This window comes from Dipodomys spectabilis, unplaced genomic scaffold, assembly GCF_019054845.1.
Source record: "Dipodomys spectabilis isolate Male_0828 unplaced genomic scaffold, ASM1905484v1 ptg000165l, whole genome shotgun sequence".
In the NCBI taxonomy this organism is placed as follows: domain Eukaryota; kingdom Metazoa; phylum Chordata; class Mammalia; order Rodentia; family Heteromyidae; genus Dipodomys; species Dipodomys spectabilis.
In genome coordinates this window covers 197,814-224,142 of record NW_024870842.1, presented here as the reverse complement: position 1 = coordinate 224,142, position 26,329 = coordinate 197,814, and the positions used below count along the sequence as shown (strand labels likewise).

Genomic DNA, 26,329 nt, shown 5'->3' with positions numbered 1-26,329 from the left:
ATTCATGCACCACCTTACCCCTCTTTTAAACAGGAAAACAACACACATCCTAAACTATAAAAATTGTCCTAGAGTGAGAGAGATTTGTGGTCCAGCTAGCCTAGTGTTTTGTGGTCAGCAGAGATCCAAGGAAGCTATCATGGGAGGACAGGCCTGTCTTCACTGACATCAAATCTTAGTGGTTATGACTCATACCATCAAACCACTACCCCAGCCCAATTCTTCAATTTATAGCTCCTACTTTCCCACAGACTTGGAAGCAGCTAGCCAAGATAAAGGTGTATCTGCAAGGTAAGTTGATATTAAAGAACACTGTGAAGGTATATGAATCAAATCAGGATCAAACTAGAGCTTTTGCAAGTCAACTGACTGTTTTACATAATTCAGAATGATCATATTTACAAGCAGAAAATGATTTAGCTAAAAGTAACTCTGAGCCAGGCACAGTGGCTCATGCTTATAGCAAATTTTAGCTACTTGGAGGCCAGGCACTGATGGTTTATTCCTGTAATCCTAGCTACTCAGGAGGTGAGATTTGTGAATCATGGTTCAAAACCAGTCAGAACAGACAAAAAAAAAAGCCAGAAGTGGAGGAGTGGCTCAAGTAGCAGAGCTCCAGTTTTGAGTTGAAAAAGCCAAGCAAAAGCGTGAGGTCCTGAGTTCAAACCCTACGTACTTGGACCAAAAAGATAAAATAAACAAACTAAATTCTAGCTACACAGGTAAAGATTGGGAGAATCAGGACTTGAAGTCAGGCAAAAAAATTCTCAAGACTGCATCAAAAAACAATAACTGGGTGTGGTGGTGCTCTCCTGGCATCCCAGCCATGTGGGAGGTTAAGATTGGCCAGCTTTGGCCAAAATCAAGACCCAACTCAAAAATAACCATAGTTAAAAAAAAGGCTAGAGATGTGGCTCAAGTGGCAGACTGCCTGCCTAGCAGACATGGGGGAGCAAAAAGTAACTGAGAAACAAGGTTGGTAAAGCAGACCACATTTCATTGGCGAAATCTGGTAATGAAGGACCTAAGAGGAAAAATCTGAAAAAATGAATGCAAATTCAAATTCTAACACAAGCTGTTACCTAATTCTTAACTTGAGCACACGGAGGAAAAGACTCCAGGAAACCCAGGAGAGAAAAGCAACTGAAAAGATAGACTATGGGAATCACATCCTTGGAATACCACATCCTAGAAGCAAAGACTATATCCTATAAATAAGGCAAGCACTACAAAGTCTAACACTAATAGAATCAGAGTGTCTGTATTATTAGTGCCCTACCAGAAGAAAATGTAAGGATGATGATTATTACAGCATTTATATTCTCTCATCTACAAGAAAAAAATTTATAACAAATGCAGAAAAAATTAGAAAAAATGACTAATAACCAAGAAAAGGGGTTGGAGTTATGGCTAAGTAGCAGAAATGTTTACCTAGCACTCAGTATCCCAAATAAAAGAAACCAATCACTAAATGAATAACAAAAACTCAGCAGATAAACTCAGGGGTGAGTAAGATAATGGAGTAATCAAACAGCTTTAAAACCAAAAGTAGTATGTCCAAGGAAACAGAGGAAAAGATGGATTAAAGGATGGAAAGATATAATTTCAATGAAGAATCACTAGAATCTATATAATCAAATGGATTTTCAAAAAGAAAATAGAGTCACTAGAAATAAGAATTCTGTAAGTTTAATATCAGACAATGAAATAATAAATTGGGAATAATAAATAGGGAAACAAAAATATACAAACTGAAAGAGAAAAAATAATGAAAAAATAGAATAAGGATAAGACAGGTAAAACATTTCTTTTTTGAGAAGCAAAAGAATGAACAAAACGGAGAGAATAGCTGAAGAGATGAGTGAAAAGCCAACAAATTAAGAAAGGTGAGCAGGCCCCAAGCTGAGTAAACGCCCACAAAGCCCACTTCCTTTCCTGAACCTTTGTCAGCGAATCTAGCAGAGCCCTAGGCCTGCAGTGTTCATGAGGGAATGTTGGCAAGACAGTCAACAAATCAAATCAGATGGACACCTGTCTGACTCTACAGTATGTAAATTTAAATACATGGAATATATGACTTGGCTAAAGGAGAGTATACTTTTATTCATGTACTTTCATTCCTCAACCTAACTAATACCCAAGAAATTCAGACTACTCTACTACCATGTAGAAAAAAAAAATCATGCAGTATTGTTTCTGTTAAATATCCCTATAGGTAAGTGACAGAAATAATAAATGGGGCACTTACCAATTATGAACCTCTCCTGCCTTTAACATCCCAGTTACCATTTGGTTTAACTACCAGCTGAGATCCCACAAATGAGTTCAGAGCTTTTGGGCCCGTTCCAGAAAGTTTGTTTGATAAACTGGCAGTTTCTCCCTGCTTTGAAGATCATGTCCTGAAATTACTTTCCTTTCTGGCAGTAACTCTAAGTTTAGCATTATTTTCTAACACTAAAAATAATTCTTACAGTGTATTACTGTTTTCTTCTATTTTAAGTCATTCATTTCTTAATGTGTAACTTTCAGTTACCGTCCAGTTGAACTTTTTGGCATGAAAACCTAACATAGACTCTTATAGACCACTTTTTATTTTGGCTTAGTTGAAATAAAAAAATGAGGACAATGGTTTATAACTCAAGGTTATAAGATTAGAGCCAACATGACATCATATCTGAATCTCTAATAAGGAATACAACCAAAATTGTCCTCAAAGACAAATGTTTACCTTAAATATTTATTCATCTGGATGACTTGGTTAGTACTGTTTGCCTACATTATCATTTAGGAGATGTTCTCTGATTTAAAAACTAATAATCACAGAAACATCATAAGCAAATGTTACCATAGAAATTGTATGATACTTGTAGGCAGGAGTAGGAGAGGGGGACTGGGAGAAAGTAAAAGAGAAATGTGCTCATTACCTGATTTATGAAATGGTAGCCCCTCTATATGAAACCTTTTTGTGCCAGCTATTGGGACTTGAACTCAGGGATTCATATTCTCCCACTTGAGCTATAGCTCTAATTCCAGCCCCCCTGCTACCTTTTGTATTTGGCCAGTCCTGGGGCTTGAAATCTGGGCCTGGGCCCTGTCCCTGAGCTTCTTGTGCTCAAGGCTAGTGCTCTACCACTTGAGCCACAGCGCCACTTCCAGCTTTTCTGTTTATATGGAACTGAGGAATTGAACCCAGGTCTTTGTGCATGCAAAGCAAGCATTCTACCACTAAGCCACATTCCCAGCCCACTGTAAGAAATCTTAATAATAACAATAAGATTATTTTAAAAATTGTATGCTCTATCCCCTGCAGTCACTGTACTTGATTTTGGTACCCTGCATCTTGTATATACATTTGTCTAATCTGGGGAGGGGAAGGGAAATAACAAAATGCTGAAATAAGGACACAGGATGACCCATTACAAGAAGGATACCCATAGGACAGTATACTGGAAATGAACTTTACAACTTCAGGGGGGGGGGGGGGGGGGAGGGAAGATGGAGAGGGAAGGAGTGCAGGAGGTGGGGGAGGGAAGGGATAGTGGGACCACAACAAGGGAAGGGGTAACAATGATCAGCAACTCATTGCCTTATGTAACTGTAGCCCCTCTGTACAGCATCTTTACAATAAAATTAAATTAAAAACAAAAAAAACTGTACGCTAACGTAGAGTTCACAAGTTCTTGAAGATCTAAGTTACTAATGAGTGCTGATATTACAAATTATGTTATATTACAAATGTTAATGGATATATATAATACAGATATATACATATATACACACATTATACTATATAATACTTTTTTTTTGTCGGTCATGGGACTTGAACTCAGGGCCTGGCTCTGTCCCTGAGCATTTTTGCTCAAGGCTAGCATTCTACCACTTTTAGCCATAGTTCTACTTCCAGTTTTCTGGTGGGTAACTGGAGATAAGAGTCTCATGGACTTTCCTGCCCAGCTTTGAACCTCAATTCTCAGATCTTAGTCCACTGAGTAGCTAGGATTATAGGTGTAAGTGCCAGCAGAGCCCGGCACAATATATTTTAACTATAGAACATTACTCATATCAAATCCCTATGAATGCATTATAAATTCTTAAAAAAACAAGTAAATCTTAAACATAATTTTCAAAATGTGTTAATCATATATACTTGATTTGACTCTTTCCCTTTCTAATGATCACAGACAAGAGAAAGACAAAAGCCTGAGGTTATGTGCTATGATGGCTATACTAGAGGCCATAACACTAAGAAATTGCTAGGGGCTCAGTGGTAGAGCACTTGCCTTGCATGCCTGAGGCCCTGGGTTTGATTCCTCAGCACCACATAAGCAAAAAGAAAAAAAGCCGGAAGTGGCACTGTGACTCAAGTGGTAGAGCACTAGCCTTGAGCTGAAGAGCTGAGGGACAGCGTCCAGGCCCAGAGTTAAGGCCCCATGACCGGACCCCCCCCCCCCAAAAAAAAGAAATTGCTGGAAGAATGTAAATGGAAAATTAGTATCATACAGAGATGTCACTTTTTCTTGGGTAGTACTGGGGTGTGAACTCAAAGCACTGGGCTTGCTAGGCAGGTGCTCTACCACTTGAGCCAGCCATTCTTATCAGGTACTCTCTCACTTAAGAAAGTTATTAAAATTCAAATTTCTGGGGGCATGTCTCAAGTAGTAGAGTGCCAGCTATGAGCAAACAAGATGAGAACTTGAGGTCCTGAGTTTAAGCTCCAGTACTGGTATATCAATAAAAAAGAAATGATACATTATAGCTAGGTAAAATTCCAAAACTGAGGAACTGAGTTCAAGGCCAGCCAGGACTATAGGTAGTCATACTCCTATATGTGGCTCATGCCTGTAATTCTAGTTACTCATGAGGCTGAGATCTGAGGATCATGGTTTGAAGCCAGTCTAGGCAGGAAAGTCCTTAAGACTCTTATCTCCAATAAAACCACTCAGGAAACTGGAAGTGGCACTATGGCTCAAGAGCTAGAGCACTAGCCTTGGGCTGAAGAGCTGAGGGACAGTGCCCAGGCCCAGAGTTCAAGCCCCATGACCAGCAACAAAATGCTAAATCAGAAAGTGGATGGTTAAAAATACAATGAAACATAGCAAGCTAAAGAAAACAGAAAGCTCAGAGTCTGCTGGGTAGAGATGAACCATAACAGTGAGCAGATTTGAGCAGTGGAATTCTACAAAGGTTCAGAAATCCCAGATATCCTTTAGAGTACAGGTGAAGAGAGTAAAGTTTAGTTTATGTGGCTCTAACAAGGTATCATAGCCTGGTTAGTTTCTAATGAACAGAAATTTATTTGGTTCCTGATTTTGAAAATCTAAGACCAAAGTCCAAATCTGAACTGAGGAAGGTTTTCTTGTTGCAAAATATGGATGTTAACTATATCAGCTTACTGAGCCCATTACAAACTATGGTTCTTTAATAACACTTATTCAGCTGCTTTCTGGAATGAGACTCAGAAATGGAATATCTAATAAATCTCTTTATTATGAAAGAAATCTTTTCTTTCCTTCCTACAAGTCATTTTTCTTTCTTTCTTTCCTTCCTTCCCCCACTTCCTTCTCCCTTTCCTCCTCCTCCTCTTTTTTTTTTTTTTCTTTTGGTCATGGGACTTGAACTCAGGGCCTGGGCACTGTTTCTGAGTGCTTTTGTTCAAAGCTAGTTAGTGCTTTACTATTTTAAGCCACAGATCCACTTCTGGTTTTCTGCTGGTTAATTGGAGATAAGAGTCTCATAGATTTTCCTGCCTAGATGGCTTTGAACCATAATCCCCAGATCTCAGCCTCCTGAGTAGTTATGATTACAGGATCCTGCTTAAAGTCACTTTTCTTAAAAGGAAGTTTTAGCAAACAGCATGGTATGATGAACTGAACCCTCTTATGGTTTAGAGGTAAGAAAGTTCAACAATTTAATGGAATAGCAAAGGAAACATACACATTTGGTTAATTCTAGTAACAGAACACTCCTGATGAAATCACCTCCTGAATTGCCTAAGAAAAAATAATTTACATTATATTTAATTGTATTCCTACAAAAGATGTGAGAAAAAGAAATGATTCCTTGAGAAGCTCTACAGAGCAAAAGATCTGTCCTGGCAGTCTTGGATACCTAGAGTTTTCAAAAATGCTGTTCACAACATTTTGCTTAATTATTATTATTTTTTTTGAGACAAAGATTCTTATGTAGCCCAGGTTGGCCTCAAACTCACTCCTCTTGCCTCAGCCTCCCAAATGCTGGGATTACAAGTATGTTACCATGCTTGGCTTATAATATTTTTTATGTTAGGAATTATTTAAGAAGTTAGTAACTGCCTGAGTCAGTAAGAAATATGAGAATGTTAGACCTATATATTAAGTGTACCATCATTACAAATCTAGATAGTTACTATATTCTTAAAGCATTCATAATGAATATAACTTAAGGTGCCAAGGCTCAGTGTATAATCCTAGTTAATCTGGAGGATCGATTTGGAGAATCTATGTTCAAAGCCCACCTGGGAAGAAAAATCTAGAAGATGCTATTTCTAAATTAACCAACAAAAAGCCAGACTAGAGTGTAGCTCAAGTGGTAGAGCTTTAGTCAAGCAAGGAGGCAGAGTAAACATGAGGCTCTGAGTTCAAACCCTTGTACTAAAAAAAGCAAAAAACAAACAAAACCAAACTGTGTATTGTAGAGAATCTTCTTGATGAACTTACCAAACCTTAACTTAGTACATATCCATGGGATGCATTTACCACCATAGTCCTACGTGTCACTGCTCTAAGAACTCAATTATGTCATTTACGCTTGGCTGCTGGACTTAGTGCATCAGAGGCTACAAACCTTCTCCCTCAGTCACATCAGAACGATCCAGCTTGGCTTCCTTGGGCTGTCCTTCTGCGACCTTCACAGCAACAGCTCGGCATATGGCCCCAAATTTTCTATCCAGAGAACGAACCCCTGCTTCTCTGGTATACCTGTCATCAAAACAAATATATTTTATTTTTTGGCAAACCATCATTTATAAAAGTAATATACTCTCAGTACTGGAGGTTGAGATCTACAGGATTGCAGTTCCAGGTTAGCCAGGGTAAAAAGTTAGCAAGACCCTATCTCAACAAATAAGTAAGATAGGAACACATGCTGGTAATCCCAGCACTAAAGGAGGCACAATAAGACCACTGTTTAAGGCCAGCCTCAGGCAAACATGAGATTATATATGAAAAATAAAGAAGGGATGGAGATGTGGCTCAAATGGTAGAGCATATGTCTAATAAGCTTGAACCCTGAGCTCAAAACCCCAGTTCAAACCATGTACTGGTGGCTCACACCTGTAATCCCAGTTACTCAGGAGGCTGAGATCTGAGGACATGGTTCAAAGCCAGCCCAGGCAAGAAAGTCCATGTGCCTCTTATTTTCAAATAACCACCCAAAACTGGAAGTAGACCTGTGGTTTAAAGTGGTAGAGCACAGAACTTGATCAAAAGAGTTCAGGGACAGGACTCAGGCCTTAAGTTCAAGCCCTATAACTGACTCCCAAAAAAGTAACGTTGTTGCCTTTCTATTAAAGAAACAACATATATTTACAACATATATATTACTCTTTCTTAACTACTAACTTCTTCATACTTAACCTATCTTATTAAAATAACATTATTTCTTAAATGTATTTTCAGCCTCAACAATTTTTTTCTTCATGCATTTTTAAATTGTTATTAAAAAGGTGATATACAGAAGAGTTACGATTACGTAAGTCAGGTAATACATGCATTTCTTTTTGAACAATGTGATCCCTTCCCTTGCTTTCTTCCAGTTTTCCTTCCCATCCCCACCTACAAGTTCAACATAGTGTCTAGTGAATTCCACTGCTGCATTTGTTCACCCTTTGTCCCACCATTTAAAAAAAAATTTTTTTATTGTGAAAATACCGCACAGAGGAGTTACAATTACATGGGCAAGATAACGAGTTTGTCCCGTCATTTCTGTGCTCCTTTTACCCTCCCCAAAGACAGATAAATGAACAAACAAGACCAAAAGAAAACAAAAACAGCAAAAAAGAACCCACCAGTTCCCATAACCTAGAGTTCATTTTGATTTATATTATTTTAGATGATCAAAGGCACATGTCCCTCTCCCTCCCCCTTTTTTTGGTCTGTCATGGGGCTTGAACTCTGGGCCTGGGAGCTATTCTCGAGTTCTTTAGCTCAAGGCAAGTGCTCTACCACTTGAGCCACAGTGCCACTTCCAAAACATAAAGAGAAGAAAAGCTAAGAAAAGAAAAGAGAAGAAAAGAAAAGCACATGTCCCAATTTATTTTATTTTTACTATCCAATGTGTTTACTTGTAGACTTATCAGAACAGTTTAGCTAGCACAAATGAAGGAAACCATGTAACCTATGTTTCTCCAAGTCTTTCCATTTCTTTATGAATGGTGCAATATCATTTTTTCTTTTATATAGTTTATCTTGAACTATTACTCTATACCTGAAAATGAATCCTTGACTCTTCAATTTATACAGAGTAAATTTGAGAACATGAAAATTCTAGGTTATTTGTACTTGAAATATTGCTGAATCAGAGAAGTTACACTTTATTTAAACTAATGCAAAGAGTCCCTAACAGAAATTTAGTGTTTATCACAAACTGTGCTAAATCACTGACTACCTTAGTATATTTTCATTGGGATTGTATAAAAGATGCCATATGTGGTTAACAAGAGCTGCCTAGAAACTTCTGAATTAGAGCAAACCAATAGCCATTGCAGGAACCATTTTCATTGCCACCAATTTTGCCATCCAGCCTTGGATGAATTGGAAAGGCAGTACCAGGCAGGGAACTCAGTTTTGCCAAACTGGTGGTTCATACCTATAGTTCTAACTAAGCCGGAGGCTTGAGATCTGAAGATTAAGCTTTGAAACCAAGTTGGTAGAAGAGTCCAAAAGACTCATCACCAATTAACCAGCCAAAACATCAAAAACAAAAAACAAAAAAATAAACTGGCTCAAGTGACAGGGAATCAGCCATGAGCAAAAAAATGGTGACTGTAAGGCCTTGAGTTCAACCCTTGGTACCACTAAAAAAAAAAAAAATTATATTAAAAAAGAGCAAGAATGCAGTTTTAGCTAAAAAACTAGATTTGATTAGGCAATCAGCAGATTAGGTAAAAGCAGATTTTAAATGTTGTGAGAAAAACAGATAAAACCTGTTGATTAAATACCGTAAAGTGAAACTAATTTAAATCAAAGAGAGCTAAAAATAAAGTTCAGCTGGGTGCCAGTGTCTCATGTCTATAATCCTATCTCCTCATACTGCTAAGATCTGAGAATCACAGTTTGAAGAAGCCAGTTTGTACAGAAAAGCCCGTAGCAATTGAAAGCTTGTCCTAAGAGATAATAAGCAGTAAACAACTAAGGACTGCCAGGCTTCCAGTAAGCTGGTTACACTGGGAGGTGGGTGAGGCTAGAACATTAAGGATCTATGCCTGTAATACATCCTAAGAGATGAAAACCTCAATGGTAACATTCTATGTCCTTACCAACCATCTAACCCTTGCTTAGACTAGCATAAACTTTTTAAAAAAATAAAAACCATATGAAACCATTAAATCAAAACTACTCCAAAGAGTTCCTAATGTCCACAGATAACTAGCATATAAAAATGAGAGGGTGTACTCAAATGGTACACCAAATATGAAGCCCCAAGTTCTGACATAAAACCCTAGAACTGACATAAAAAAATAAAATATACAAAAATGAAATAGTACACTAGGCAAGTGGAAAATACAACTAATGGTTACAGTTCAGACTCATTCTAATTCAAAATCAGATAAACTATGTACTTTTCTCTATCCATTTTATGACAGAAACTATCAAAAAATAGATTAAGTGTCTTGCTCCAAATACCCAAAGATATCGGTTGTTATCTGAATGTTTTTGTTGGAATATTTAGGAAAATAACATAATTTCTTTCTCCTGAATTATGTATACACTATCACAAGACAAGTAAAGAAAGAAACTCCAAGGTTAGATTTAGTTCTATTGTTGTATATATAAATTTAAACAGACCCATAAGAAGGTTGGCACAGATCAAAAGTCTAAGTGGAGAGAAACTGCACATTTCTTGACATAACAGTCGCTAAGGAGAGGAGCTGAGGAAGACTTGGTAGCCTGACCCAACCTGCAGGGTGATGCAATGAATCTGTAAGAGTGAGCCATGAACTCTAAGAGATAGTGGTGACATAAGTTCTCAACAGGATATATTTTCCTTTCCAATACACAACCTATAAATTAGCAAGCAGTGCTTGCCAAGGGCTTACAGATTTGTTATCAAATTCAAGACAACACTTTTACTATTGTTCCAATGTTAATTCTGGAGCTCAAAACTGAGGATTTTTAAAAATTTCTTAAAGGAAAAAAATCTGAATAACCTAAAAGAGATGTCTGAAAGTAGCAGCTCATTTCAGGTGAGCTAAAAAACTTTCAAGATCCTAGGCATACAGACTATCAGTTAATTTATTAAATTAATCCCTTGTATTGCTCTTGTGGCAAGGTAGGAATTCTGGTTCAGTAAGGTCTTCTCAATGAAGTCCTAAATGGTTTCTCAAGTCAGGTGAATCAGTAGCCAGGCCATGCCTGCTGAGCAGTTTTTGGACAGAGAAATGGATGCTACAGACTGGCAGTAAAAACTCTCCTCTTCAGAGACAGGGATGATGGCTGACTGACCTGGTGATGATGGCAAGAGTGGTAGCCTGAGGGATTTGGATCTGCTGCGGAGTCAGCCCGTGCTGCTCCAGCTGCTTCGGGATCAAGTGTCTATGGGCAATCTCAATCTTCTCCTCCTGTGTATACCCTGGAAAAGAAAGGAGGACCTCACATGTCTCTCACAATACCATGCTTTTTAATGAGTCAGTGTAGAGACAATGAATCTTACATTTAGAATGAATTTAAGTACAACTTCTAACAGCATAACTGGAATAAGAAAAATTAACCTCAATGATATCTATAAATTTCCTAATTTTTCACAAACAAACCAATGCTTTTTTATCCCCACATTTTAGGAAAAAAAGAGAAATAACATACTTAAGAGGCTTTATGCTTTTACTAATTAAGACACTCAGTGAGTATAAGCTTAATTTACCCCTAAATTCAGTAAAACAAAATTCTACCTCAATTAATGTACCTTTTTTTGTTTAGCAAACAAAAATTTTAAATAGAAACTGACAAGCATCTTTCGAACAGAGAAAGGAATTTAAAACAGCAGAAAAGCCATGTCAGAGGCAGAGGGTGTGTCACATCTTCACCTCTCTTAGTTTCTCTATGGGGTTCTATCTTGTGTTGGAGTCAAGCAATTGAATTCAAGCAATTGAATCACATTCTTTGTTTATTTTAGTCTTTTTACTCCACCACAGTTTAAAACTACACATAAGAATCTGCAAGGCTCACAGATAAGAAGTCAATTACCTCTCACAGAATAGTAAATCTTTCAGATTAATACAATGCATTAAGAGTATATTTAGCCAGGTGCTGGTGGCTCATGACTATAATCCTAGCTACTCAGAAGGCTGAGATCTGAGGATCACAGTTCAAAGCCAACCTGGGCAGAAATGTCTATGAGATTCTTTTTTTTGTTTTTGTTTTTTTCTTTGTTGTTGTTGGTGGTGGTATGGGCCTGGGCACTGTCCCTCAGCTCTTCAGCTCAAGGTTAGCCCTCTACCACTTGAACCACAGCGCCACTTCCAGCTTTTTCTGCTTATGTGGTGCTGAAGAATCGAACCCAGGGCCTCATGCATGCAAGGCAAGCACTCTACCACTGAGCCACCTTCCCAGCCCCATCCATGAGATTCTTCTCCAATTTACTACCAGAAACCTGGAAGTGGTGCTATGGCTCAAGTGCTGGAGTGCTCACCTTGCGCTGAAGAACTCAGGGGCAGGGCCCAGGCCCAGATTTCAACCAACTCACACACACAGGTGGCTCACACCTGTAATCTTAGCTACTCAGGAGGCTGAGATCTGAGAATCAAGGTTCAAAGCCAGCCCGGGAGGAAAGTCTATGAGACTCTTATCTCCAATTAACCACCAGAAAACCGGAAGTGGTGCTGTGGCTCAAGTGATAGAGCGTTTGCCTTGAGCTGAAGAGCTGAGGGACAGTGCCCAGGCCCAGAATTCAAGCCCGACAACCAACCAAAAAAAAAAAAAAGGTATTTAAACTAGACATATTTACATTCTACCCTATTTAGATTTTTTCTTTTTTTTCCTATTTAGATTTTAACAAGTACTTAGTGATATTTGATCTCTTTTAGGGCAAAATAATTCTGAGTAATTAAAATAAGATGGAAAGGCTATAATTTAAGTAAAACTAAAGACTTCTCATACATGCCAGTGAAGTGTGGTTAAAAAAAAAAAGAACATGTTGACTACCTGATAGTCAATTACACAGGGAATTAAAAGGCACATGCATACTTACATTAAAAGAGAGAGAGAGAGAGACCAGATTTATTAAGGAGAAAGTCCAGCTCTACTTGAAATCACTTCTTACTCAGAGTAAAATACTACATGCTTTCCCAGAGAACTGGCAAAGACTTCAGACACTGTTTCATAGAAATAAATTATTTCTATCTGCAATTTCAGAATTAGTTTCAAAGAAAGCCTTTCTTTCCACAAAGTGATCATTCTTCAGTACTGAATTAAATCTGAACATGTTATCTTACAGCATATACTCTTATCAGGCATGGGCAAAATTTTGTTGTTTCAAAGTCTGAATCTACAGAAAAGCTGGTTTATATCCCTTATCAGAACTTTTGAGTACACATTGGCAAATTGGCTTCTTTATTTAAAACTACTCAGTATGACTAGCTTCTGTTGTTTTTTTGTTTTTCATGTACTGATCCTGGGACTTAAACTCAGAGCCTGGGTGTTTTCCCTGAGCTTTTCTGCTGAAGGCTAGTGCCCATACCACTTGAGACAGCTCACTTCCAGCTTTTTGGTGCTTAATTGGAGTGTCATGGACTTTCACTGCCTGGCATGATCCATTTTAAAGGTATCCTTAAGAAAGACAAGCTATATAAAAATACTTATTTTAATAGTGTACCTGGAACCTGAATGATCTCCATTCTATCCAACAAGGCAGGTGGAATAGTAGCAGTAGTATTGGCAGTAGCTATAAAAAGAACTTGGGAAAGGTCAAAGGCCACATTCAGATAATGATCTGTGAAGTTATGGTTCTGTTCAGGATCCAACACCTAGAGGAGAATAATAAACATTCAAACCTTTAGTAGTTCCAATATAAACTCAAGCATACAATATAGTTATTAAGTAAACATGAGTAATAGAAAAACTTAAGCATTGCTCTTTGCATTCTTCACATTCTAAAAGATGTTTAAAATTTTTACATGTTCAGTGTCATATCTAAAAACAGGACAGCATTCACCTTAAAGATGCAAAAATTACATTCTCAAACTCTGCTTTTAAATCTGCTTCCTAATCGCTCATCATATGGCCTTATAAGTGACCAATCCTGCATAAGTGGTTTCTCTTTTGGTTACAGACACTCTTCTACCTGCTTTGGGAATATACATTCCTTTGAAGCACATACACATACACACATACACACACCTACACACACATATAGGTGTGTGTGAATATGTATGCACATCTCCATATAGAAAGAAATATAGATGATAGAAGCATATAGATGCATGTACATGCCCATGAATATGTATGTCTTTTTGGTCTAGTGTCTGCATATGAGTATCTATTTGGCTTTGGGGACTTGACTGGTGTTAAGCAACTTAATGTTCTCGAATACTACCCATTTTTCTGTAAATGACATGATTTCATTTTTTCTTTATGGCGATGTAATATTTGTAGTATATATGTACTGTATCTTCTTTATCCATTCATTTGTTGTTGGTACCTCAGGGATTCTACCATTTGGCTACTGGAAATATAGTGCTGCAATATAAACATGCAGCTACCTTTTTTTTGTATATTGATTTCTTTTCCTTGATATATATGCTCAATAGTTGCATTGCAGAGTCATAGGGAAGGCCTAGTTTTAGTTTTTTGAGGACTCCCCAGACTGATTTCCATAGTGGTAACACCAGTTTACATGCCCATCAACAGTGTATGAGGGGGTTTTCTATGATGGTTCCTTTTTCCCCAGCTATATCCTCACTTGTTTGTTTTCTTGATGACAGCCATTCTGACTGGGGCAAGATGGTAAGGTGGGATCTCAGCACAGTTTTGATTTGCATTTCCTTTATGGTAGGGCTATGGATGTTGAATTTTTCTTTTTTTTTGTCGGTCGTGGGGCTTGAACTCTGGGCCTGGGCGCTGTCCCTCAGCTCTTCAGCTCAAGGCGAGCGCTCTACCACTTGAGCTACAGCGCCACTTCTGGTTTTCTGGTGGTTTATTGGAGATAGGAGTCTCACGGTCTCTCCTGCCCGGGCTGGCTTTGAACCGCGATCCTCAGATCTCAGCCTCCTGAGTAGCTAGGATTACAGGCGTGAGCCACCAGCGCCCGGCTGGATGTTGAATTTTTCTTCTTGTTTCTGTTAGCCATTTTTTGGAGCTAGTATACAGACTTGAACTCATGGGCCTCAAGCTTACTTGGTTTGTCTGCCAGATTGGTACTCTACTATTAGGCTACTCCTCAGCACAGCTTTTTGCTGGCTATTTTTGAGATGAGAATCTCTAAGACTGTTCTGCCAGAGCTGGCTTTGAATATCCAACCACCTATCTAATCATGGGCGAGTGCCCATACTACTTGAGCCACAGCACCACTTCCAGCTTTTGCTGTTTATGTGGTGCTGAGGAATCGAAACTAGGGCCTCATGCATATGAGGCAAGCACTCTACCACTGAGCCCACCTTCCCAGCCCATGACTGAGATCTTTCAATTTATACTTCCCACTCTTTTTTCACACTTTGAACCATGTTCCTCTCACTATATACTTCTCACTATACACTTCCCAAGTACCTGACATTGTAGGCTTAATTCACTTGAGACATTTGTTATAATGATGAACTAATATCCATACAAACTAACATCAAGGTTAGCTTGTTTTAGTTACTATGAGTTTTATTTACAGTAGGATTATACAGAATGGTTTCACTGATCTTTTTGCTGTATCCACAGCTTGGCCTTACCCAGCATTAGAGCCATAAATATGTGGCTTTTCATACTGACTTTCACTTGATAATATGCTTTTTTGGTTCTATGTTTCTTCCTTTTTGGTACTAGTACTTGAACCCAGGCTCTCAAGCCCTCACTTGGATTTTTCACATACAGCTGCAGCTCTATCACTTGAGTCACACCTCTACTTATAGCTTTTTGCTGGTTACGCAGAGATAACAATCTCATAGACGTGTCTGTCTGGCTTGGCTTCAAATCAAGTGTGAGCCACAAGTGCCTAGCTGGCCCTTCTCTATGTTTTTATGCTTGAGAAGTTTTTTATTTGTTTTTTAAATCACTGAGTACATTTATTGTTTGGGTGGATTATCCATTTACGTATTGAAAAGTATCTTTGTTACTTGTAGGTTTCATAGTTATTAATGAAGGTACTACAAATGTTTGGGCTCAAGCTATTTGTAGACATTTGGTATTATTACTATTTTATGTGTACTAATAGATGTACTGTAGTACTTCATTGTTTTGCATTCTTTTTTGTAACATATTTCCCCCTTGGAAAATCATACACTCAATTAAGCATAATTCATATTTGACCCAGACAGGTGGAGCAGAATAAGTTGAAAAACTACAGAACACTTGGAAATAGGGTCAAAAGTAGTCTGACCAGAAGAAGCTACATGAAGTAAATCCTAATAAAAAATAAAGATACAGGAAAATTAAAAAATAAAACATAGAAAAGCTATGCCTAGTATATAATAAAAAGGAAGAATGGGAAAAGCATATCAGCCCAATCACAAACAAGCGTAAAAACACCAAGCAGGCTGGTCATGGTGGTCATACCTGTAATCTCTGTAATTTGGAAGGATGAGGCATGAGTTCCTGGCCAGCATGGGCTACAGAGCAAAACTCTGTCTCAAAAAAGAAAAGAAGTCGGGTGCCAGTGGCTCACACTTGTAATCCTAGCTACTCAGGAGGCTGAGCTCTGAGGATTTCGATTCAGAGCCAGCCCAGGCAGGAAAGTCTGTGAGACTCATCTCTAATAAACCACCAGAAAACTGGAAGTGGTGCTATAGCTCAAGTGGTAGAGAGCTTGCCTTGAGCTGAAAAGCTGAGGGACAGTGCTCAGGGCCAGAGTTCAAGGCCCATGACCAACAAAAAAAATCAAACAAAAAAGAAAAGAGAAGGAAGATGGTTTTTAGTAGATGTCAAGTATTTCAGACTTTAGGCTGTATCAAACACTATTTATATTACTATTATTATATTATTATTATTATCTATTGGCAGTCTGATGCTTGCTAGCTGGCTCAATTACTCTACTACTTGAATCATATCCAGAATCTTGATTTTTTTCCACAGCCATCCTTGGACCACGATCCTCGCACCTTCATCTCCAAGTAGCTAGGAATACAGGAATACTGGCTTCTTTTCTGAAATGTTCTCACTGACTTTTTTGGTTAGGCTGGCCTCAAACTTTGATCTTCCCATTTCCACTTCCCAAGTATTGGGATGATAGGCCTGCCCTAATGTACCTAGCTCCTGTATCATATAATTATTAACCACAGTCTAATGCATATATTACTCAAATATGATTTACTTTCATTCATATTCTTCAAATGTTATTGCAAACAGAGAATGTTCTACATGTTACCTCAAGCAGAGCAGCTGCAGGATCACCTTGTAGACTTTTCCCCAACTTGTCAACTTCATCTAACAGGAACACTGGGTTGTTAACTCCAACAGTCTTCAAGCCATTGATTATGCGACCAGGCATACTGCCAACATAGGTGCGCCTAAAGAAAGCAGCAGTGAATTCATAGCAATGAGGTGTAGGAGATAATCCACTACTAAGAAATTAAACTTCAAGACTTCAAAGAAGTCACTTAGTGGGGCTGGGAAGGTGGCTCAGCGGTAGAGTGCTTGCCTTGCATGCATAAGGCCCTCGGTTCGATTCCTCAGCACCACATAATCAGCAAAAGCTGAAAGTGGGGCTGAGGTTCAGGTGGTAGAGCACTGGTCTACAGCTGAAGAGCTGGGGGACAGCGTCCAGGCCCAGAGTTCAGGCCCCACAACCGGCAAAAAAAAAAAAAAAAAGTCACTTAGCTACTACCACAATAGAGCAAGGAGCTGTTAAACATTTAAAAGTACGATGATACATATAAAGAAGCTATTGAACACAATTCTTTTTTTTGGGGGGGGGGGGGAGGTTCGGTCGTGAGGCCTGTACTCTGGGCCTGGGCGCTGTCCCTCAGCTCTTCAGCTCAAGGCTAGCGCTCTACCACTTGAACCACAGCACCACTTCCGGCTTTTTTCTTTTTGCTTATGTGGTGCTGAGGAATTGAACCCAGGGCCTCATGCATGCAAGGCAAGCACTCTACCACTGAGCCACCTTCCCAGCCCCTTGAACACAATTCTTATTCTCCACTTAATTTGTGTTGCAAGTTAACAAACACAATAAAAGAAATGAATCTATTTACTAAAATGGAAAGCAACACATTTAAGTCACATAGTTCTGGTCTTCCTCCTGGAGATCCCAAAAAGTTCAAAAGGGTCCTGTAAGTTTAATTCCCAAAGTCTGTATGGTTTGTCAGAGAAACTTCTTGCCCAACACAACCACCATTTCACATGACTGAAGAAGCTGCTGGGTGACATTGCCCAAAAAGAAGTGTATTCTTTACCTGAGTTATGTTAACTGTATCCTTCTGTACATCATCTTAATAATAATAATGACACTACTAGTACTACTATTATTACTACTACCACTACTACTAGTACAACTACTACTATTACTACTACTAAAAAGAAGCAGCAGCAGCAGCTGTGGCAAAACTGACCAAAATGTCTTCACAAAACAGATTTAAAACTGGTTCAAAGGACAACACAGAATGTAGAGAACAATCCCTCTTTTATTTTCAAGACCACTAATGTTATTAAGGAAGAAGGTCTGAGGCTACAGTACTCCTGTAACCCTTGAACTGCATTATTCTGCATTCCTCCCATATCCACTAAGTGGCATGCCAGAGTTTGGCCAGAGGCTGTGTTACCATACATGAACAAGAATCATCCACATCATTATGGCAGATGGAGAGAGCACATAAAATAAAACAGTATCGACCATGGAAAGAAATACCTTGCTGGAAAACTTCACTGTAAACAGTAACTTACTAATTTTGATTACTAATTGTATTCTTGCTGCCTAAGTCGCAGAGCAAATGCTGCTTCTGAAAGGGACTATGACACTGAGTGCCCTCCCCCCCCAAATGAGCAACTTCACCCAGTTATCTCAGGATCCACACAGAGCCAGGTTACAGAACAAGCCTCAGTTCTGCCACATGACTAAAATAGGACAGAATACACAGAGTGACCTTTGAGAAGACAAAAAAGCCTGAGAAATGTCGTGGGAATGCCTTTCATCCAGGGAAGGTGGTCACAGTGCTTGGACAAGATACAATAAACACTATCTTGTTACAATAAGGAATTAGAACACCAAGATTTCAGACTATGATACAGAAGAAGAAAATGTGAAATTACTAAACTTCTTAAATTATTTCTTTAGAGAGCCTACACATATACCATTACTGTGATTTTTAAGAGTAGCAAAGAAAGAAAAATTCTTTTAAATATGGAAACCTCTATGCATTGCACATGTGTGCGTGTGGTGTATCAGTCCTGGGGCTTGGACCCAGAGCCTGGATGCTCACATCTGGAACTCTACCACTTGAGCCACAGCTCCACTTCTGGCTATTCTGGTGCTTAGAGATAAGAGTCTCACAGACTTTCTTGTCCAGGATGGCTTCAAACCACAATTTTCAGGGCTGGGAAAGTGGCTCAGTGATAGAGTGCTTGCCTTGCATGCATGAGGCCCTGGGTTCTATTTCTGATTTCTCATCGTTACATAAGCAGAAAAAGCTGGAAGTGGTGCTGTTGCTCAAGTGGTAGAGTGCTAGCCTTGAGCTGAGTCGCTAAGGGACAGCGCCCATGCCCAGAGTTCAAGCCCCATGATCAACAAAACACAAAACAAAACCCCCCCCACAATCTTCAGATCTCAGCCTCCTGAGTAGCTAAGATTATAGGCATGGGCCACCGGTGCCCAGTTCAATGGGTCATTTCTTATAGTTTCTTGTCCTGTCCTTTTTTTGATAGGCAGGTTTCAAAACTGGATATTTACAATTTTAGATCTAAAGTTAGGGTTTGTTTAGAATTGAAGGATCCTCATAATCTAGCTATCAACTTCACTGAAGGCCATTGCTTTCTTGTTTCACCCACAATCAAAATCTCATTTGGTGTTTTGTTTTTTTACCTTTGTTAATATGATGCTTTCCTATTTGCTACTGATAGGATTTCAGTGCTCTTCATGTGATAAAAGCTGGATCCTCAAGATAATGGTGTTAGCAGGTAGTAGAAACTTTAAGAGGCAGAGCCTAGTGGGAGGACATTGGAACAGTCCTTACAAAGACATGAAAGAATTTCTCACTGATTCTGAGTTCGTTCTTGGGAAACAGTTCTTTTAAAAGAAGCAAGCCTGACTCCATTTAATACTCTTTTCCTGCTTTCAATATAATCATTCCCCACCCCCCACCCTGGCCCCACCAGGTGATACAGCAAAGGGGCAACTCTCAAAACCCTTGTAATGACATTTAGACTTTCAATCCCCCAACTGTGAACTGAAAACCTTTTCTTCATCAGTTACTTGCTTACAGTGACAAATAGCTGACCAAACACTGCTCTTACCCTCCTTGACCTTGTAGTTCCCCCAAATCCTAAGGAATCTTTCCTGACTTATTTCTCACAAAATCATCTTCTACATAATGAAATGCTTATAACATTCACTGCCTCAACAACTCATCTGATGCTGATTTATAACCTATCTAGGTTTTCTTTTCTTTTCTTTTTTTAATAGTATTAAGGTTTGAAATCAGGGTGTCAAGGTGGCTCAACTTGTTTGCTCAGCTGGTACCCTACAAGGTGAGCTATGACTCCAGTTTGGCTTTTTGCTGATACTTTGGAGATGGTGAGTCTGGTAAACTTTTGTTTGGGCTGGCTTAGAACCTCTATCCTCCATCTCAGCTTCCTGAGTAGCTAAGATAGGCCACTGGTACCTGGTATGACCTACTTTTCATTCATGGGTACTGTAACCTACTCAAACATGCTAATAAGGTGACTCTGATGACAGATCCCAGGTCTTAATGCTTTGGAGATGCTGGATATAAAACTGTAACATTGTTCTCCATCAGACTGACCATAACCAACACCTATCACCACTGTTAAGGTGAACTAAGGTGAACTCAACTCTGGACAGATGGACTTATCTCAGTTTCCTAACCTACATACAGAGGTAATAACAAGGCCAATGGCCCGCAAAGGTTACATGGGGATAAGAGAACAGATAAGTAAAGCACATAGCATAGTTCTTAGCACACTACATGTTACAATGTTAGTTGTTATTACTAGCAGCTATTTGAAAGTCTAACTTTACTTTTCTGGAAAAACACAAAAGCAGAAATCAGTACATCAGAATTTTAGTTTCATTTCCATTTCTGCTTCATGAAAGCATCTCTTATAAATGTCTCCTGTTTTTGTTATTGTTGGTGGTGGAACTGGGGATTGATATAAAGAACTTCACTCTTGCAAGGCAGGTGCTCTACCACTGGAACCATGCCTCCAGTCCACAAATGTCTTTTTATAGCAGCAAGCATACTCAGTATCCTTGGTATTTCTCAGTCAGGGTGACATCTACCCAATGTGTGCTGGTAGTCTAGAGGAAACATCAGGAAGATAACCATCATTACAGAGCTCATAGGCTTCCAGAAGTGACTACAATGTGATTTCACACTGAAGTAGAGAATAATATGCTAAGCAATATCTAAATTTTCCATCTTTAATGGACATCTTGAGTCTACACAAGATGGTAGAACCTCATTACAAGATCAGAGAAAATAAAAATTACTGATCAACTACTAACTGGTTAGATAACATTATTAAAGGAGATAGAATTTGCTTTATAAAATGAAAAACTACTTTTAAAGCTACTACCCTAGAAATGCAGCATTCAGCATCTTAAACATGCTGAATTTGTTTATAAGTTTTCCTAGTTTGAAGAACTAGGGTTTGAACTTAGGATCTCATGCTTGCTAGTCATAGCAAACTCTACACTTGAGCCAATTCCCAGCCTTGCACATATTTAGGAATGTCTTTTGCCGTAATTATGGTAGCATGTAAGGTATTCACCAAAGATATAGAATATACTTTGAACAAACCTGGGGATTATGAAATCAGATGGTGAAAAAATATAGTAATATGTGAAATAAAAAATGTTCTCTTTCAGTATCACCAGACTACAACAATTTCTTAATAAATCAATATACTAACCTATATGTTTATAGTTTGTATAAACATAATATAAACAAATTTTCTTAAGGGCTAAATATGAAACTTTTCTATACTTCTTCATGATAGAATATATGGAAAGCAACACAGTATGGTAGAGTTTAAACAGAATGTATTACTTTAACGACCTTATTAGCTTGAATACATAATTACCTGTCTTTTTTTTCCTAAAATGGAAAAAAAAAACCATGATTATTAAAAATACATTAATTTCCCAGAGTACAGGCCCCACAACCGACCCAAAAAAAATACATTAATTCTGAGGAGGGAGACTTGAAGCAATAAAATACAGAGGGCAAACTTGTTCATGTTATAAAATTATCACAATGATACTCCTTTGTACTACTAGTCCATGCAAGCAAAAAAGTTTTTAAAAATGTGATTAATACAATAAAAAACTAATTCTGGCTGTAGCTCAGTGTAACAACTTAGAAGGTAGAGTGCTTTGCCTATCGTATGGGGATTTGATCCCTAGCACTGTACACCCCCCCCACACACACAATTAAATTTAAAAAAATAATAAACTTGCTGGATGCTGGTGGCTCATGCCTATCATCCTAGCTGTTCAGGAGGCTGAGACCTGAGGATCACAGTTTGAAGCCAGCCAAGGCAGAAAAGTCGACAAGACTTTCTACCAAAAAGCCATAAGTAGAGCTGTGGCTCAATTGGTAGAGTGCTAGCCTTGAACAAAATGCTCAGGGCCAGAGCCCAGGCTGAGTTCAAGCCCCAGGGCCAGTGCATGTATGTAATTATGGATATATAAATTTTGTTTTATGCATTAGATAAAAATTTAAAAGTTAATAGGCTCTGAGTATGAAAGAGAGACTATTTAGTAAGGAGAGGCAGTGGAAAGGCTGAGAAGAGGATGCTGGGAGGTCGAGCATGATCCAAGCATATTAAAATGTGTATGAAAACAATAATGAAACACATTAAGTAATGTTTTATAAAGGAAGAAGATTAAGAAAATATAATAGAAGCTTGGTACAATTTCTCTCACTCACACACACACACATATTCCTTAAGATTTCATCTTGACCAATGACTGGAGGTGAGGGCATATTCCTGCCATCCCAAGCACAATGGCTGAGCACAGTAGTACACACTGTCATCCCAAAGACAAGGGAAGCACAAATAAGAGGATCTCAGTCCAGGCCAGCCTAGGCATATAATCAAGACCTTCTCTGGAAAATAATCAGTGTAACAAGGGTTTGGCAAAATGGCTCAAGTGGTAGAGCACCTGCTTAGAAAGCACAAGGCACTGAGTTCAAACACAATACTACCTCCTTCCCCACATATACACAAAAAGAAAAAAAAAGCCAGGCCACTGGCTCACACCTATAGTCCTAGTTGAGATCTGAAGATGAAGGTTCAAAGCCAGCTCAGATAGGAAAAGACTGAGATTATCTCCAATGAATCACCAAAAAGCTGAAAGTGAAGCTCTGGCTCAAGTGCTAAGGCACCAGCTTTGAAAAACAAAGCTAAGGACAGAGCACAGGACCTGATTTCAAGCCCTGTGTCAGCAAGAAAAAATAAAGTATAATAGAGGGGCAAATCTGATCAAAGTATACTGTATGTGTGCATGGAAACATTAGAGTGAGACTCTATAGGACAATCAATTTCTATGTTAAAAAATAAAAGTATTCCAAATGTATTTTTATATGTAGCTAAATTATTAAAATAAAAAATATTAACTTGTATTTTTGCTATAATAGATACAGGAGACTGAGCTGTAATTTTTAACTAGCATATAAGGTAAACAAAACTAAAGCTGTCTAAGTGAGTAGCAGTGGCTCATGCCTCTAATCCTAGCTAATCTGAGTGTCACAGTTCCAAGCCAAGGCCTGGGCAATAAAGTTCATGAGATTCTTATCTCCAATTAACCTCTAACACTGGAAATGGGGCTATGGCTCAAGTAGTAGAGTGCTGGCCTTAAGCAAAACTCAGACAGCACCTAGGCTCTGAGTTCAAGTTCCAGGATCAGCACGTGCGTATGCGCGCGCGCATACACACACACACACACACACACACACATGCACACACACACACACACACACTTTCAAATTTTCAAAATTTTAAGTAATATTATCAGCATTTTTCATTTTCAAAACAGAGGCTGGTTTATGATTCAAAGACAACTATAGAGTATTTCAATATCTACTTACAGCCCCACAGTAATCAACTATCTTACTATTCTGCTTTACTTGTAGATATCCTCAAACCTAATGTAACACAAAAGGCTTGGCAAATCTGTTTTTACTATAACATCTAAAACTCAGGAATAAGATTTATTTCACCATTAATTTTTCTAATTATTAAAAGAATCTTATAGTTTAATACATACTAAAATTATGTTTACAAAGAACTTACAATAGAGAAAAGTTCATGTTTCATAATGTTAAGTAGAAAGTGTATGACTACAACAGGCAAAAAATGTGCCTAGGAAAGAAACAAAAATTAACAGTGATTATCTTATGGTAGAAAAACATGAAGATTTTGTCATTTTTTTTATTTTCCAAAATTTCCACCAAGCTATATGTGCTTATACATATGTGTGCGTGTACATATATACCTCAAATTGGAAAAAGGAACAGACTTAAAGAAATTCTAATGACTCCAGAAGAAATTTTATTTTTGTATGTTTGTTTTGTTTTGAATGGTTAATTGGAGATAAGAGACTCACGGGCACTTTTGTGATCAGACTGGTTTCAAATTGCCATCCTCAGATCTCAGTCTCCTGATTAGCTAGGCTTACAGTTACAGGCATAAGCCACCCGTGCCTGGCTAGAAAAAGTTTCTAAGGAATTGTGATTTTAATACATAATGTCTAATGAAATCCAAATGTTAATCTTCTGGCAATCACTCCTAAATCTTTTCCTAGACTAACTTGTACATATAGGCTCTACCCACATGACTTTCAAAACACAACTGTGTTGCTTTTTTTTTTCTGGTAGAGGGCTTGAGCTCAGGGTTTCTGATTTGCTTGGCCTGTTTGCTGGTGTTCTACCACTTGAACAGCACTTCCAGTCTGGCTTTTTGCTGGCTATTTTGAAGATGAGGTCATTCCATCTGGGGTTAGCTTTAAACCTCAACTGTCTAAATTTCAGACTTCTGAGTAACTAAGTTGTAGGTGTGAACCACTGGCATCCCAGATTGATTTTTTTTTTTTTTGCCAATCGTAGGGCTTGAACTCAGGGCCTGGGCATTATCCCTGAGCTTAATTTACTCAAGGCTAGCACTCTACTACATAAGCCACAGTGACATTTCTGGCTTTTTCGGTTAATGTGGTACTGAGGAATCAAACCTAGGACTTCATGTATGCTAGGCAAGCACTCTACCACTAGGCCACATTCCCAGTACCCGCCCCCCCCATCCCCCCGATTGATTTTTTTAAAACATACAATTAATTACCCCTTGTTTGAAATGCTCAGGACCATAAGTGTTTCTGATTTTGAATGCTAGGGTTCTGGTATATTTGCATATATGCCACAGATACCTTTGGGATAGGTTCCAAACCTGAACACAAAATTCTGTTACATTTCATCTAAACTTTATGCACATAGTCTATAAGTAACTTTATACAATATTTAGTTCATTTACATTTTGATTGAGTCTTATTACATGAGGTCAAAAATTTCCACCTGGTATATGTTAGTGCTCAAAAAGTTTTTGGATTTTATAGCAGTCTAGATTTCCAGATTAGGGATGCTCACTTTGTACTTAAGTTTTAGTTCCACAAATGTAGTTCCAGAAATGCCAGAGACCGGCATGGTTTAATTTTTTTTTCTGTTGGTTGTGGGGCCTGAACTCTGGGCCTGGGCACTGTCCCTCAGCTCTTTAGCTCAAAGCTAGCACTCTATCACTTTGAGCCACAGAACCACTTCTGGGGTTTTCTGCTTATGTGGTGCTGAGGAATTAAACCTAGGGCCTCATGCATGCAAGGCAAGCACTCTACCACTGAGCCACTTTCTTAGCCCATGATTTAATTATCAAAAGAGCACAGAAAACAATATATAGTCATAGAGAAGAGAATGCTCATAACTGAATGCACTTATGTTAATGGAGAAAATCTATGCTGAGGCTACAAACCTGTTTTAGAAATGCAAATAAGAGCTATATACAAATACAAGTTATAATAGTGAGCAAGCCATAATATGCTAAAAATATTAAAAGCTAGCTGTGACAATTATCTTTTTCCTTCTACAGACTAATAATGAAACAGCTAATTTATAACTTCACCATTTCAGATTACATATGAAAGTCTCTATAAACACAGAAATCATAAGATTTTTCTCATCTTGTCTAAAAATTGAGCCAATGATTCCTTGTAGTAATATAATTTTATTATCTATACAAACAGCTGGTAAAGTTTTCCCAAAAAGTTACTATCAACAGTGACTTGAAATATATGTGTGTGTGTGTATATATTTATTTTATCTATTTTTTAACCAAAGAACAACTAAAGCAGAACAGACTTAAGCAAACATACATTCATTGTTTTAGTAATTCCAGCACTCAGAAAGATCATAAATTTGAGCCAGCTTGGGCTAAACAGCAAGTTCGAGGCCAGCCTGAACTATTTAACAATAACAACAAAACCCAAGTTAGTTTGAACTTCTACCAAATGATTTAAGTTAGTTAGCATAAAGTTTAAGTTCTGAAACAAACTGACAAAGATAGATAGGAACAGGTATTTTGTGACTTATAAAGTAAACAACAACAAAAATCCCCCAAAAGTGAACAAATGTAGCACTGGTACTCACTAGACATTATGCTGAAAATGAACTATATAACTATAGAGAGGGAGAAGGGAAATGTACTCATTATCTGACTTATGTAAC

The 26,329-nt window shown here is 38.2% G+C and overlaps 1 protein-coding gene across 1 annotated transcript in view; it reads right to left on the bottom strand.

Annotated features, from left to right (window-relative positions):
- Positions 1–26,329, bottom strand: part of Lonp2 (lon peptidase 2, peroxisomal) — a 96,390-nt gene that overhangs the window by 31,226 nt on the left and 38,835 nt on the right. Inside the window, exons 8-11 of the mRNA XM_042693415.1 lie at positions 16,756–16,897; positions 13,066–13,216; positions 10,701–10,827; positions 6,823–6,956 (exon numbers count right to left, since the gene is read on the bottom strand). Coding sequence (XP_042549349.1) covers positions 6,823–6,956; positions 10,701–10,827; positions 13,066–13,216; positions 16,756–16,897 — 554 coding nt within the window. The remainder of the gene's footprint in view (positions 1–6,822; positions 6,957–10,700; positions 10,828–13,065; positions 13,217–16,755; positions 16,898–26,329) is intronic.